We start from the raw sequence: 16,130 nt of genomic DNA on the forward strand, positions 1-16,130 counted from the left end.
ATACATTATATCATATCATCATACATCATACATCATACATAGTATTAAAGTTCGAAACCAAAGTTCGGATGTTCAGAAAGTGACGTCACCCAAAATTTTTTTTCTCTTGACGTCATCGATCTATAGTAATCAGCTAGCCAAATTCCTCAGTCTGGAAACAACCGCGCACTAGAGCGGACGGATGAGAGTCGCGCTCCGCAAATTTCGAGTACCGGGTTCTCAACCTCCCGGATCCCGCGCTTCGGGTCAGCTACGCGGTGAAACTCGACTTCCAGGATAAGCGCTCCGTGGTTCCTGGTTCATGTTTACAATAAATTATTTCAATTCGTTTTTCGCGCAACCCCAAATTCGGTAGCTGTCAGTCCGCTAATAAAATTTCTCGACTTCCAGGATAAGCGCTCCGTGGTTCCTACGCTCCAGGTCCGCTACCTGGTGAAACTCGATCTCCAGGACGAACGCTCCCTAGTTTTGGCTGTCGAGGTCCTTGACCTGATGACGTTTAACTTTCCGGACTAATTTTCAAGTTTACAAATTTGATTATTGAAACATCATGTTTTGTCCTATCAAACCAATATGCATGCTTCAGATAACATTGTGAATCGGAAAAAAAAACCGAACGACCAGGATCAACAAATTGCAATTGGTGAGTGGTTGGCATTGTATACATAGGACGTGACAATAACGTCGTACAATTAGAGCTAAAATTGCTGTGTGTGGTGTGTCAAATCAGTTAGCACTTAGCTGATTGTTCTGTGATATTTTTAGACGAAATTTATTGTCTTAAAATCACAATACGTTATACTTACGTGCATGTGTAAACGTGATTTGTAGCATTATGTAGCCAAATCTTACGGGCAGATTCGGTTTGCGCCACATGCACAAAGACAGTGTTTATTCTGTATACTGTGAAGCAAATACCAGAATTTTTTCCAATATACCTAACATACCTAACATAAGTAGAAACATACCTAAGAAGTAAAGACGCCTAACTCTGACTATGAGCCAACCCACTTGCTTTCGAAACTGTGTGACACGCTCATCACGCCGCAGGGTAAAAATAAATCTAATTGTATTATTAAGCAATCACTAGAGATAAGGGTTAAGCTCACCAGTCAGATCATTATGTACCAAGTAGCAATAATCGAATAAGGGAAAGATTAGTGCAGTAATAAGTTTAGCCCTAAGTTTGCGCGATAGCGCATTTCGATGATGTTTGAGCCACGATACAGGGAGAAATTAACTTTTTTGGAAATTTGCATAACCTCGAACCTCGTGAACATAAGGAAGCACTGTACCATTAAGCGAGATAGGGGGCAAATCCTCCAGATCGATACGATTCAGATGCGTGCCACTCCCCGTAACAAAAACCTTGGACTTATTAAGATTGTGCTTGAGGCAGTTTTCAGCCGCATAATCGGCTATGACGCCAACATCGTGTGCGATCATGGCTTAACCTTCTCCTAAATCAGATGGGTGGCAGGTTAGATAAATTTTAGTATCATCAGCAAAAATAATTCGCTTCGAATGAGCAAGCTTAGCGCCGATATCATTGATGAATAATGAGAATAGCAGAGGCCCAAGAACGGACCCCTGGGGAAGGTGGTCGAAGGTGGAAGGAGGTGGTAGGAGTTGGTAGGGGGTGGTTGGAGGTGTTAGGAAGTAGTTGGGGGTGGTTGGCGGTGGACGCAATTACGCGTCTTTTCGCGGGGATAATTGAGTTGATCGACATTTCTAAGTGGACATCAGGTACTCACTCTGTACCGACTCAATCTCAAGCTTCCATACGGACACTATTTTGGCTGCTACGAATGTCGGTGCGAGCCCGTTAGGTAGAGTCGATAGAGAGACCCTCCTACGCTCCCAGGCCCACCTGCGGCCACTTGCCCGCCGAAAATTGGTCACAAAAATTTACACAGGGGTATCCGTCTTTATGTTCTTCAGTTAACGTCTGTGTGTTTGATGATGGTTTGATGCGGGACCCCGTCATCTTTCATCTTTGGATGCCTATGGCGGGAACGTCGTTCGGTTTTGCAATCAGCGTCACAGACAATTTGTAGGTTATGTTCAGCGCTGGTTAGCACAACGACGCATCAAACGTGCACGTGCTATTTCAAAACGTCTAGATATCGTTTGGATGGTTGCAAATAAATAATAAACTTGTAAGTACTCAGAAATGAACGACTTTCCATGAATATGTGGAAACAGTGTACACATTTGGGTGAATCATCGACTCAACTCTGAATATTCTGTTTGGTTAAAAATATGATTATAACCTCCAAATAATAATTTTCAGTATTTCGTTAATTTTTCCGCAATAAAAAATGGTACGACACAACAATCAACTACCGGACAATCTTCCTCAACTGCAAAATTTAATCAAGCGTGATCCGGAGTCATACAAAGACGAGGTAAGCTGGTATATAATATTTTGCATTGAAATAAATATATCACGCATAATAGTCTGAGATAACAATGAATGCTTGATAATCTAGTTCTTGCAACAACACCGTCATTACAAATCAACTTTGGAAGTCTTCCGACTGACGCCTGATACATTCAACAAAAGTCTCGATGAATTGGTGATTTTTCTTGCACAGGTAAGGCTGATGTTTATAGCAATCTCTACTGTAAGTCCGTCCTGTTCGCATTTTTACTACTTAAACTAGAACTTAGCTTTACACTTTAATGCTTATAAATTTATAATAAATAGTAACTATTCTCATAAGCAAAGCTTTATTAACAGCAATTATGCAGAACCACTTCTTATTACACAAAAAGACATTATTGCCCTAGACTAGTGCAATTTTCATTTGCGATAGGTGGTGTTAGGTACAACAGAACGATGTTGTTTCGAATTGGCTACATTGTAAACAGCCAGAGTCTGCACTTTATTTCTCTTAAGCAGCGGTCTGATTTTTCGATGTAGCTTGACAGAACACGTTTAATTTCAATCAGAAGGATATCATTTTTTCAATTGGCATAATTATTCTCAACACCACGAAAGATAATAAACAGAATCTATTGTTATTTTCTTTCAGGTCTGAGCAGCGTTTTGTCAAGTTGCATTGGGATCAGCAGTGTTGTATTTTGAGTTGATAAAGCATAAAGACTGTTGCCGAAAGCTTTAATAGATAGTTGGAGAGTATAATTTGTACTCTTTCAATTGTTTAATAAGTGTGCTTGGACTATTAATATTAACAATGAAGAAAACTATGGAAAAATGCCTGAAATCTCTCGGACAGAAAATAATATGCAGAGACAATCTTATAAAATGCTTGTTTTCTCTAATTGGTTTTTCAGATGAGGAAATGGTGCAAAGCATTTTTGTATATGGCCATACAGCAAGTGGCAAGTCTCTGGTTATTGAATCTCTGTTGGCTTACCTTAAATATAATGTTTGCATCATCAACTGCGTTGAATGTTACAGCAGTAAACTCATCTATGAACACATTTTAAATGACTTGTCTATGCATGAAATGAATTCGAAAAATAATTTCACAGTTTACCAGAAATGCGATAACATGATGGACTTTATTACTTACCTACAAATTGCAGTACAAAACGATAAGCGTCGTATAGTTATTGTGTTTGACAAATGTGATCGGCTGCGCGATATGGATGTGAATTTATTGCCTGCACTTGTGAGGCTGCGAGAACTGACTGGTTTGGATCTTTGCACAATCTTTGTCAGTGACATTGTTTGGGAAAAGTATTACTCAAAAAATGGTTTATTGAATCCTATTAAAATTCACTTTCCACAGTACACACGGGAGGACATGTTGAAAGTATTATTTTTATACAAGCCTAAGGATTACGAGGATGGATTTTACGTGAATTACTTAAATTTATTTTTATCTGTGTTTCTTAGATGTTGTAGAGATTGTAATGAGCTACGGTACATGGCTAAAATAAATTTTGATAAATATGTTGAACCTGTTGAATCGGGTAAAATTGATAAGAATGATGTACGCTCTTTGTGGCGGAATATATCTGGAATTTTAAAATCAAATTTAGAAGTTGTTTATCTCAGAGTGTCTACTGATGATTCTGAGCAACGTACTAAATTGTGTCAAGAGATTGAATCTACAACGAAATTGGCTTTGAGCTTTGAACTGCCGTTCTATGCAAAGTACATGCTCATAGCTGCTTACTTGGCTTCTTATAATCCAGCCAAAGATGACAAACGCTTATTTGTCAAACGTAGTAGTAAAAAGAAAAGGCGAAACACTGTGACTAAAAAACCTGCCAAACTTAACACACAGTTAGGGCCAAAGGCATTTACTTTGGACAGAATGCTCGCGATATTCTACGCGATTCTTGACGAAAAAGTAGGATTGACTGCCAATCTATTAGCACAAATACCCACCATGTGTCAGTTAAGACTATTGAGCATAGTAGGTGATAATAATTTAGATGGTCCCAAATATAAATGTTGCGTCAGCTATGATTTCATCGTTATCATTTCTAAGACAGTTGGGTTCAATGTTAGGAATTATTTGTATGATTTCATTTAATGTATGTATTTAATGTGGACTTGCCAGTTTTCATGTTTCTTTTAACTATTTTCTATGGTTAGTGGGAACATAATATTGCTGTTAAGAATATTTATTTCCATTCAATTATTTCTTTAGTTGTATTACTGTAGTAGTATCTTTTGTATTTTTTTTTTTTTTGCTATAAATAAATGTGAAATAAGATAAAGACAAAATCCTTGGAACACTTAGTTAATGATCTGACCGTTCACGCAAGAGTATCCAAAGTATGTAACTTCAGTTCATTACTCAAAACTCATTCATTCAGAATTCGTCGTATTATGTTTGCCTTGTTTCTATCATTGTAGGTAGCTCATTGCTATTCAGAAGAGTTGACAACTTTTCCTCAAGAGCTTGTGGATATTTTGCAAACACAAAACACTGTTCTGGACACTGGAATGAGAATGGTGACCAAAGAGTATTGATGTTTGGTGTACAGGTGTGGAAGATTGCAAATTAACGCATTTCATTTTACAGACGTTCTGCAGGGCACTAATATTACTTCGAAATAAAGGACTTCTGGAGCCAACTGCACTCTTGAGCTTGTTTTTTCAGCTACTGAGATGTCAGGATAAAGCTTTAAGACAATTCCTCGAAAACCACATTATAACAGATATCAAGAATGTTAATTCCAAGCACAAGAATGCAAAAATTAATACTACGTTGCAAAATTTCATGTTCACCATGTTGAAAGACAGCAATGCACGAGCTGCAAAAATGTCTATAGATATAATGATTGAACTGTATAAAAAAAATGTCTGGAATGACGCTAAAACTGTAAATGTCATTTCAACTGGATGCTTTTCCAAAGTAACCAAAGTCATGGTCGCTAGCCTCAAGTTCTTCTTAGGATCTGATCCAAGTGAAGCTAATAGCGACGACAGCGACAGTGATGATGAACCAAATGTAAAAGAAGTAATAATGGCTAATAAAGTCAATAAGAAATCAAAGAAGAGAGAAAAGCAGCTGAAAAAAGTGAAACAGCTGTATGTGGTATGTTGCATTTGTATGTTTAAAAACGAAATACTGGATCAGCTTGTAAACTGGCTCGTATTTATTTTAACGTAATCAAAACAGATGACGAATACCAGATTTTCAATATTAATCTGTCACAGATAGATCACAGTATTTTGATATATTTATATGCTCTTATAGAAATCGAAAAAGAAGAAGTCACAAGCACCGCAGTTCAACTTTTCAGCGCTACATTTAATTCATGACCCACAAGGCTTTGCAGAAAAGTTATTCAAGCAGATGGAAAAAAATAATGACAGATTTGAAGTGAAGCTAATGACCTTAGATGTCATATCCAGACTCATAGGCTTGCACAGTTTATTCTTGTTCAACTATTATCCATATTTGCAGAGATTTTTACAGCCGCATCAAAGAGGTAATACAAATTTTACGCACTAATTCAATATAAGTTTAGAATATTTTATGTGATACGTGTTTATGTAATAATTTCTTGAAAACAATATTATTGCAGAGGTAACAAAACTACTGCAATTTGTTGCACAAGCATCTCATGACTTAGTGCCTCCAGATGTGCTAGAACCAGTTGTAAAGACACTTGTTAATAATTTTGTCACTGAGCGAAATTCTGCAGACGTAATGGCCATTGGGTAATTACTCAATCTCAACTATGAAACTATAATTTAAATGAATTGAAAACTAATAATTGTCTCTGATTTAAATTTTCCTCAAATAAACCATTAACATTTTGCAGATTAAATGCGTGTCGTGAAATATGTTCACGCTGCCCCTTAGTCATGAATGAAGATTTACTGCGAGATTTAACTCAATATAAAAATTATCGCGAGCGAAGTGTCATGATGGCGGCTCGATCTTTAATATCTCTGTTCAGAAATACAATGCCAGATCTACTGCACAAAAAAGATCGAGGCAGACCGACAGAAGCTACAGCTGAATTACATACCTTAAAGTATGGAGAAGTAAATGCCAAAGGATTTGTACCAGGTGCCGAGGTTTTACTTGATAAAAGTCATAGTAACACAATAGAAATAGATAGTGAAAACAGTGAGGTTAGTGCAAAAATGTTTTAACTGACAAAAAATTATACAATCATTGTGATTTCATTTTCGTATTACTTTTGTCTCTCACTTTATTTATTTTTTTTGTAAAGGATGAAAATGAATGGTGTGATGTAAAACATAGCAGTGATGAAGAAAACGGTGGGGAATGGGTAACCGATGATGAGGAAGAAGATGAGGAAGATGGTGATTCAGAAGAAGACAGTGGAGGGAACAGCGAAACAGAGGATGACGAAAGTGGCAGTGAAGATGAGGAAGAGCATGAAGGTGAAACTGAAGATACTAAAATCACAAATGATAAGAAGGATAAGAAGGCTAAAACAGAAGGAGCTGATATCACACCTATAAAATCGAAAATAGATAAGAAGAGAGAAAAATTGGCAAAAAAATCACAGATGAAAGCTGATAAGAGAAAGGAATTAACGGCAGAGAAGAAAGCAAAAGCATCCCAAATTTCGGTAGAACGGCTTCTTGGTGATGAAGATTTTCGAAAAATTGATGCAGAACTTGTTAAACAACAGGTGACTCACTTTAAACGGGGTATCAAACGACCACTTGAAGTGGATCCCAACAAAGGAGAGTTGGTAAAACTGGCAGATATTGAAAACATTTATAAAAAACGTAAACATGATAAGCAATCCAGGATGGAAAGCATAAAGGTTTGTTTAATATTATTACTACATTCAATTGTTCTAACAATGAATAAATTTTATGTTGCTCCGTAACTGTTTATTGCAGAAAGGTCAAGATGGAAGAGAAAAATTCGGCTACAAAGACGGAAGGCAGAATCCACTATGCAGCAAAACAAATCGCGAGAAGAAAAAGACGAAAGCTTTCCAGATGGTCAAGCACAAAGTACTTGGTAAAGTCAAGAGATCGTTTAAAGCTAAACAGATCGCGTTGCGGAATCACTTGATAAAGCAAAAACGGATGAAATAGTTACATACTTAATATACAGTGTATTACGACAACGAGGTATTTTAATGTCGATAAATAGATCTATTTTTATGCTGAATCAATTCTCTTAGAAACATTTACTACTAACAGTTGGTACGATTGACATAAAAAGTAAACGGTGTATACCGATCAATTTCCTACATCAAAAACGGCGTATAAACTTCACAGATAATTCAATACTAATCAGTAATGTTTCTGGTGATGGTGCAGACGGAAATCCGGAGTGGCGTATCTGAACTGTTACAAACTAAAAAGAGAATACATGAGAAATACCGTAATTTCACCGTACCATGTAGGATGGTAATTGTGTTTCAATAATGATTTCTGATTTATTCTGAATATACTGGCTAATTGTAGCAAATTGATATCAACTTAACTTTTAATTTCACTATTTCGGTAATGTCACTCAAGTTTGGAAAAAAACTATCGCGAAGATTGTTTGTAGTGTATTAGCGGTAGAATGATAAAGTGGAAAACAAAATTCAACGATAAAGAAGACGCTGCTTTCAGTATCAACCGAAATGATATTATTTGCAGTATTGAACTGTGAATAGGATTGCCTTGACTTTCTATTTCTTCTATTGAAGCTCTGCCGTTGAAGCAAATAGGAGGTGGCAATGTGATTTGGCTTTTATTGTAATATTGAATAAAAGTCTGTGCACGAGAATAACATCAAAATCCTTCATTGCACCCAAGTAAATATAGATTTTATTCGTTCTTACTTTGCACCTGTCGTAGTACCGCCAAACACTGTGTATTTTAAAAACTAAATAAATTTTTGTGACCCGGTTTCGGCGGGCGAGTGGGCCCAGGTGGGTCTAGGTGCGTACGAGGGTTCTGCTTCATATCGACTCTAACTGACGGGCTCACACCGACATTCGTAGCAGCCAAAGTAGTGTCGGTATGAAAGCTTGAGATTGAGTCGGTAGAAAGTGAGTACCTGAGACTACTTAGAAATGTCGATCAGCTCCATCATCCCCGTGAGAAGGAGCGTAACCGCGTCCACTGCCAACCGCCTCCGTCAACCACCTCCTCCCACCTTTGTCCTCCTCGTCCACCTCGACGACCGCCGATCACCTCCAGCCACCACCAAACACTTTCTACCCCCTGCAACCAATACCAAACACCTCCGGCCACCTCCAAACACCTCGTACCATCTCCGACCACCTACCACCCCCTGCCACCTCTTGCCAGCGCCTACCACCTCCTACCATTACCAATCACCGCCAAACACCTCCTACGTTGACTGTTGAATACATATAATGACAGTTGCCCTAATGGGCTTTAGTGTGACAACCGAAAATCGTCGTGCGTTTGCACTCCGTGAGATGTTCCAACGGTAGAGTTGAGAATTTGCTGCAGAACATCAGAGAGTTACCGATTTCCACATGATGCTGGCTGCATTCACGTTCCCAGTAACACAATCTTCGCAATGGTAAGCCCAAGCCAGTATTTACAATTAGCCTGTCTACTTATCGACTTGTCGGCGATACAAGAAATTGATAATGAGAATAAATTTCTTCCAAAATTCGTAGCAAAACAGTGATTTAATTAAAGTATAGATACCTACCCGAGAGAAGAATGTATACATCGATCATAAATGACAATAGATCAGATGTAATAATGATGCAGAGACCAAAAAGTATATATGTATATGATCCATTTACGATTAATATGTGATGCATACTATAAATTTTATAATTTTCCAGGAGATAAACTAGATTACCTACAATAATACGACTATAATATGAAAATAGAAGAATTATTCATTTCGAAATGGGATTCTATTCGACACGCGCTCGATGTATAACATTAATGTTCATAATTATTTCAACAACTTTTCATTGGCTCTCTCGATCTTGAATTTTCGTAGGCATAGAATCTAAACGCTGATTTAGCTAGTCGCAGGTGAAGTATTTACGTTGGGTAGAGAAGCAGAATTGTTTTTCGAAAAGCGTTCGTATGGAAAAAAATTCAGAGTAACTGTAATAAGTCGTGGATGCGCTAATTTTGATGAAGATGAAATGGATGCTCCGTATATGAGACAGTATTTAAAGCAGTGTCCTGATTTAAAGACCTGAAAAGGTGATTGTCGGCGATTTTTTTTTTTTTATGGGGAGAGAAAGAACGAAGCTTCTTAAAACTTCGAGTATATTTTAACTCACATTTGAACGGTACAAGCAAAAATTTTTATCATCCAACTGTCGCAGAACGGCAGCGTTATTAGCTGACCCGTTAACTGGAGAATACATCTTTAGTCAAAAGCTGACCATCGAAGGGCCTAGCCGCTTGAGTCTGGAATCGGCAGGAAAGATACAGTGCGTATTTCTTGTATGAAATGTAAAAAATAAGATCATTATACATTATATCATATCATCATACATCATACATAGGTAGTGTTAAAGTTCGAAACCAAAGTTCGGATGTTCAGATGTTCAGAAAGTGACGCCACCTAAATTTTTTTTTCTCTTGACGTCATCGATCTATAGTAATCAGCTAGCCAAATTCCTCAGTCTGGAAACAATCACGGAGTACAGCGGACGGATGTGAACCGCGCTCCGAAGATTTTGAGTAACGGGATCTGTACTTCCTGGATCCTGCGCTTAAGGTCCGCTACCTGGTGAAACCTAACTTCCAGGACAAGCGCTCCGTGGTTTCTGCGCGCAAAGGCCACTACCTGGTGAATCTGATCTACCAGGAAAAGCGCTTCGTGGTTCGTGCGAAGCAGGTACGGTACCTGGTGAAACTCGAGTTCCGGGACAAGCGCTCCGTAGTTTCTATGCTCCAGGTCCGCTACCTGGTGAAACTTGACTTTCAGGACTAGCACTCCGTGGTTCTTGCGCTGCACGTCCGCTACCTGGTGACACTCGACTTCAGGGACAAGCGCTCCGTGGTTCTGGCTGTCCAAGTCCTTGACCTAGTGACTTTTGACCTTCGGAACTAATTTTCCGTAGTTCTGGTTAAACTTGTCATGTTCATAATAAATTATTTCAATTCATTTTTCACTCAAGCACAAATTCAGTAGATATCAATGCGCTAATGAAATTTCTATAATTTCTTATAATTTTCTCGTAAACTTCTTGGTAAAATGTGTCGATAAAAAAATTATATTAATACTTACACAATGTTTTTGACGTGTTCTAATACTAAAAATATTTATTTGTATTCAAGACATAACCCGAGGTGGTTAGCGGTGGTCGTTGGAGGTGGTTGGCGGTGGTTGGAGGTGTTCGGAGGTGGACGAGGAGGATAACGAGGAAGACGAGGAGAACAAGGTGGACGAGGAGGACGAGGATTTGTGCACTGTGAGTATGTCATTCTAAAGTATTGAATAGAGTAGGAGTTGGGGTGTGAGTAGGATCAGGAGTAGTATGAGGAGTAGAATCAGGAGTGGGAGTAGGAGTAGAATCAGGAGTAGGAGTAGGAGTAAAATCAGGAGTAGGAGTAGAAATAGGAATAGGCCCTACGCTACCTTTTTTTTTTTTTTTAGCGGCGAAGGGGAAATCTTCGAAAGACACCCGGATGTTCTTGGATTGGCTAAAACCCCTCCGCCGCTCCTCACCCCGGACGAAGCGGACGCGCTCTCGCATTACTGCACTTCGTCCCTGTGGCCGGCTGTTCTCTTGGCCTCTTCTCCCGCTTACCTCGACGTGGCGTTGACCATCTCGGCCAGACTGTCGCGCCTCGGTCAGCTTTCCCTTTCCTCCACTCTACTTGCCTCAGTTAGTTAGTTCCTGCCGTGTCACTAGTACCCTACCCTACCCTACGCTACCCTACCGCCGATTATAGTAGATAATCGAGTATGTTTTCTAGAAAATTATAAAATTTATAGTTTGCATCACGTATTAATCATAAATGAATCATATATATCGATGTCGTACATGGACCGCATATACGTTTATACTTTTTGGTCTCTGCATCATTATTACATCTCGTCTATTTTTATTCATGATCTATGTATACATTCTTCTCTCGGGTACCTATACTCTAATTAAATCATTGTTCTGCTACGAATTTGGAAAGATATTTATTCTTATTATTAACTTCTTGTATCGCCGACAAGTAGGTAAGTACACTCAGGCCAAGTACTGGCTTGGGCTTACCATTGCGAAGACTGTGTTACTCAGAAGGTGAATGCAGCCAGCATCATGTCGAAATCGGAAACTCTCTGATGTTCTGCAATAAGTTCTCAACTATACCGTTGGAATACCTCACAGAGCAGTTTTCGGTTGTCACGTTAAAGCCCATGAGAGCGACTGTGTTTATATTCTTCATCCAATGGTGAGGCTAACCCCTTTGTATTTTTGGCGAAAATTTCCGCGATTTTGAAAAGTGCCGGAATAAATTCTTTCATGCACTATTCCGTCGTGATTTTGCGAGAGAAATCGATTGGGCGCAGTCCCAATACGCTGCGATCAACGCATCGAACGTTACAGCCAAAAAACGATGACCTGTGTTTTCGACATTTTTCAGCAGGTGCTTTTTTCCTCGTATCTTCTCTCCTGTTGATCCCACGCTCTTTTCGCTGCGTTTTCTGAGTTCCTGGGGGTCCAATTAGTCAGGAAAGGGTCGTACAAATCGAATCTGAGACCTGAAATTTTCGGTCGAAAAATGAAGAAAAAGTAAGGCTAACCCCTTTACATTTTTGACGAAAGTTTTCGCGATTTTGAAAATTGCTGGAACAAATTAATTGTGGCATTATTCCGACGTAATTTTGCGGGAAAAATCGATTGGGCGCAGTTCCAATTTGCTGCGATCAACGCATCGAAAGTTACAGCCAAAAAACAAAACCTGTGATTATATGAATCCTTACGCAGTGTTTTTGATGTGTTCTTATACTGAAAATATTTATTGCTATTCCAGGTACAACCCGATGTGGTTATCGGTGGTTGTTTGAGGTGGTTGGCGATTGTTGGAGGTGGTCGGAGGTGGACGAGGAGGAGGACGAACGGAACTGAGTCTCAAAGCCCTGTTGACATAAAAGCAGCTATACGATAGAAATTATAGTTTATAGTTTACACAGCCCATTGCATGATATTTCATTATAAATACGTATGTTTCAATGTATTTAGGAATAATTTATCAAATATACAGAGGTCATGTGCAAATAATAAATGAATCGATTCGACCGCAGTTTGATGTATTCTTCATTAGAGCTTTGACAATAAATTTAAACTTTGTTACTTCTTTTATTTTATTATGGATAATCAAAAACATTTCCGACTATTCGTGCTGTGAAAGCATGGGGATTAAACCAAATGTAGCAAAAGTTTAGAAACAGTGTATGTAGAGTACGGGTATTTTTCTAATAATGCAAATAGAATAGAATACCACGCCTTGCGAATTAGCTTTCCAGACAGAGATGAATGATGAATTTTAAGGACTGCATTATCGTTGCTGAATACTCTATGCCTCATGGAAAAAGAAAATCTGTAACGATAAAATTGATGCACCGGATCATCGTCGACTTTAACTTTTGAAATGTCCTACCATTTCCAACACCTCCTACCTCCCCCTGCCACCTCCGACCATCAATGGCCACTTTCGACCACCCCCTATCACCTTCTGCCAGCGCCGACCACCTCCTACCATTTCCGAACACCTCCAACCATCCTATTTACCTATATTACTAGATTAGCTATGATACGAAAAGAGAAGAATGATTCATTTCGAAATGGGATTCTATTCGACGCGCGGTCGATGTATTCCATGACATTAGTATTCATAATTATTCCAACAACTTTTCATTTGCTCTCTCGATCTTGAATTTTCATAGGCATAGAATCGAAACGTTGTTTTAGCTGGTCGCAAGTGAAGTATCTGCGTTGGGTGGAGGAGCAGAATTGTTTATCGAAAAGTATTCAGATGGAAAAAAATTCAGAGTAACTGCAATACATAACGGATGCGCTAATTCTGAACGAGATGAAATGGATGCTTCGTATATGAGACAGTATTTAACGCTGCGTAGTGATTTAAAGACCTAGAAAGGTGATAAGGAGAGAAAGAACGACACTTCTCAACACTTAAAGTGTATTTTAACACACATTTGAAAGATACGAGCGAAATTTTTCATCATCAAACTGTCGCAGAACGGCAGCGTTATTAGCCGACCCGTTCACTGAAGAATATATCTTCAGTCAACGGCTGACCATCGAAGGGCATGGCCGCTTGAGTCTGGAATCGGCAGGAGAGATAAGGTGCGTATTTCTTGTATGAAATGTGAAAGCTAAAATCATTATACATCATATCATATCATCATACATCATACATCATACATCGTACATCATACATCGTACATCATACATCGTACATCATACATCGTACATCATACATCATCATACATAGTATTAAAGGTCGAAACCAAAGTTTGGATGTCGGATGTTCAGAAAGTTACGTCACCAATTCAAAATCAGCTAGCCGAATTCCTCAGTCTGGAAACAACCGCGCAGTAGAGCGGACGGATGAGAGACGCGCTCCGCAAATTTCGAGTACCGGGTTCTCAACCTCTCGGATCCCGCGCTTCGGGTCCGCTACGTATTTCGAGTACCGGGTTCTCAACCTCCCGGATCCCGCGCTTCGGGTTCGCTACGCGGTGAAACTCGACTTCCAGGATAAGCGCTCCGTGGTTCCTGGTTCATGTTTACAATAAATTATTTCAATTCGTTTTTCGCGCAACCCCAAATTCGGTAGCTGTCGGTCCGCTAATAAAATTTCTCGACTTCCACGATAAGCGCTCCGTGGTTCCTGGTTCATGTTTACAATAAATAATTTCAATTCGTTTTTCGCGCAACCCCAAATTCTGTAGCTGTCAGTCCGCTAATAAAATTTCTCGACTTCCCGGATAAGCGCTCCGTGGTTCCCGGTTCATGTTTACAATAAATTATTTCAATTCGTTTTTCGCGCAACCCCAAATTCGGTAGCTGTCGGTCCGCTAATAAAATTTCTCGACTTCCACGATAAGCGCTCCGTGGTTCCTGGTTCATGTTTACAATAAATAATTTCAATTCGTTTTTCGCGCAACCCCAAATTCTGTAGCTGTCAGTCCGCTAATAAAATTTCTCGACTTCCAGGATAAGCGCTCCGTGGTTCCCGGTTCATGTTTACAATAAATAATTTCAATTCGTTTTTCGCGCAACCCCAAATTCCGTAGCTGTCAGTCCGCTAATAAAATTTCTCGACTTCCAGGATAAGCGCTCCGTGGTTCCCGGTTCATGTTTACAATAAATAATTTCAATTCGTTTTTCGCGCAACCCCAAATTCCGTAGCTGTCAGTCCGCTAATAAAATTTCTCGACTTCCAGGATAAGCGCTCCGTGGTTCCCGGTTCATGTTCACAATAAATAATTTCAATTCGTTTTTCGCGCAACCCCAAATTCCGTAGCTGTCAGTCCGCTAATAAAATTTCTCGACTTCCAGGATAAGCGCTCCGTGGTTCCCGGTTCATGTTTACAATAAATAATTTCAATTCGTTTTTCGCGCAACCCCAAATTCCGTAGCTGTCAGTCCGCTAATAAAATTTCTCGACTTCCAGGATAAGCGCTCCGTGGTTCCCGGTTCATGTTTACAATAAATAATTTCAATTCGTTTTTCGCGCAACCCCAAATTCCGTAGCTGTCAGTCCGCTAATAAAATTTCTCGACTTCCAGGATAAGCGCTCCGTGGTTCCCGGTTCATGTTTACAATAAATAATTTCAATTCGTTTTTCGCGCAACCCCAAATTCCGTAGCTGTCAGTCCGCTAATAAAATTTCTCGACTTCCAGGATAAGCGCTCCGTGGTTCCCGGTTCATGTTTACAATAAATAATTTCAATTCGTTTTTCGCGCAACCCCAAATTCCGTAGCTGTCAGTCCGCTAATAAAATTTCTCGACTTCCAGGATAAGCGCTCCGTGGTTCCCGGTTCATGTTTACAATAAATAATTTCAATTCGTTTTTCGCGCAACCCCAAATTCCGTAGCTGTCAGTCCGCTAATAAAATTTCTCGACTTCCAGGATAAGCGCTCCGTGGTTCCCGGTTCATGTTTACAATAAATAATTTCAATTCGTTTTTCGCGCAACCCCAAATTCCGTAGCTGTCAGTCCGCTAATAAAATTTCTCGACTTCCAGGATAAGCGCTCCGTGGTTCCCGGTTCATGTTTACAATAAATAATTTCAATTCGTTTTTCGCGCAACCCCAAATTCCGTAGCTGTCAGTCCGCTAATAAAATTTCTCGACTTCCAGGATAAGCGCTCCGTGGTTCCCGGTTCATGTTTACAATAAATAATTTCAATTCGTTTTTCGCGCAACCCCAAATTCCGTAGCTGTCAGTCCGCTAATAAAATTTCTCGACTTCCAGGATAAGCGCTCCGTGGTTCCCGGTTCATGTTTACAATAAATAATTTCAATTCGTTTTTCGCGCAACCCCAAATTCCGTAGCTGTCAGTCCGCTAATAAAATTTCTCGACTTCCAGGATAAGCGCTCCGTGGTTCCCGGTTCATGTTTACAATAAATAATTTCAATTCGTTTTTCGCGCAACCCCAAATTCCGTAGCTGTCAGTCCGCTAATAAAATTTCTCGACTTCCAGGATAAGCGCTCCGTGGTTCCCGGTT

The 16,130-nt window shown here is 39.4% G+C and overlaps 2 protein-coding genes across 10 annotated transcripts; both read left to right on the forward strand.

The window, feature by feature from the left end:
- Positions 1-169: 169 nt before the first annotated feature.
- On the forward strand, positions 170-12,673 carry Mys45A (SDA1 domain containing protein Mys45A). Of its 9 annotated transcripts, XM_069134617.1 has the most exons (15): positions 170-297; positions 391-643; positions 1,942-2,159; positions 2,294-2,408; positions 2,493-2,597; positions 4,841-4,939; positions 5,010-5,525; positions 5,688-5,922; positions 6,019-6,154; positions 6,259-6,574; positions 6,676-7,242; positions 7,322-10,845; positions 11,031-11,821; positions 12,014-12,162; positions 12,404-12,673. In XM_069134617.1, the coding sequence occupies exons 4-12, from the start codon at positions 2,322-2,324 to the stop codon at positions 7,520-7,522; spliced, it is 2,262 nt and encodes a 753-aa protein (XP_068990718.1). In that variant the 5' UTR covers positions 170-297; positions 391-643; positions 1,942-2,159; positions 2,294-2,321; the 3' UTR covers positions 7,523-10,845; positions 11,031-11,821; positions 12,014-12,162; positions 12,404-12,673. The 9 variants fall into 9 exon arrangements, with proteins under 9 accessions (XP_068990718.1, XP_068990715.1, XP_068990716.1 ...); XM_069134614.1 differs by having other exon boundaries at positions 172-643; XM_069134615.1 differs by having other exon boundaries at positions 172-643; positions 11,607-11,821.
- Orc5 (origin recognition complex subunit 5) lies at positions 3,041-4,833 on the forward strand. The gene has a single exon (XM_069134623.1). The coding sequence runs from the start codon at positions 3,201-3,203 to the stop codon at positions 4,512-4,514; it is 1,314 nt and encodes a 437-aa protein (XP_068990724.1). The 5' UTR covers positions 3,041-3,200; the 3' UTR covers positions 4,515-4,833.
- Positions 12,674-16,130: the final 3,457 nt, after the last annotated feature.

This window comes from Neodiprion pinetum, chromosome 3 (assembly GCF_021155775.2).
Source record: "Neodiprion pinetum isolate iyNeoPine1 chromosome 3, iyNeoPine1.2, whole genome shotgun sequence".
NCBI lineage: Eukaryota > Metazoa > Arthropoda > Insecta > Hymenoptera > Diprionidae > Neodiprion > Neodiprion pinetum.

Excerpts from the sequence above, each read along its gene's own strand:
- Mys45A (XM_069134617.1), top strand. The coding sequence starts at position 2,322 with ATGGTACGACACAACAATCAACTACCGGACAATCTTCCTCAACTGCAA. Across the intron at positions 4,940-5,009 it reads TGGACACTGGAATGAGAATG|ACGTTCTGCAGGGCACTAAT; the intron begins GTGACCAAAGAG and ends TTCATTTTACAG. Across the intron at positions 6,575-6,675 it reads TAGATAGTGAAAACAGTGAG|GATGAAAATGAATGGTGTGA; the intron begins GTTAGTGCAAAA and ends TTTTTTGTAAAG.
- Orc5 (XM_069134623.1), top strand. The coding sequence starts at position 3,201 with ATGAAGAAAACTATGGAAAAATGCCTGAAATCTCTCGGACAGAAAATA.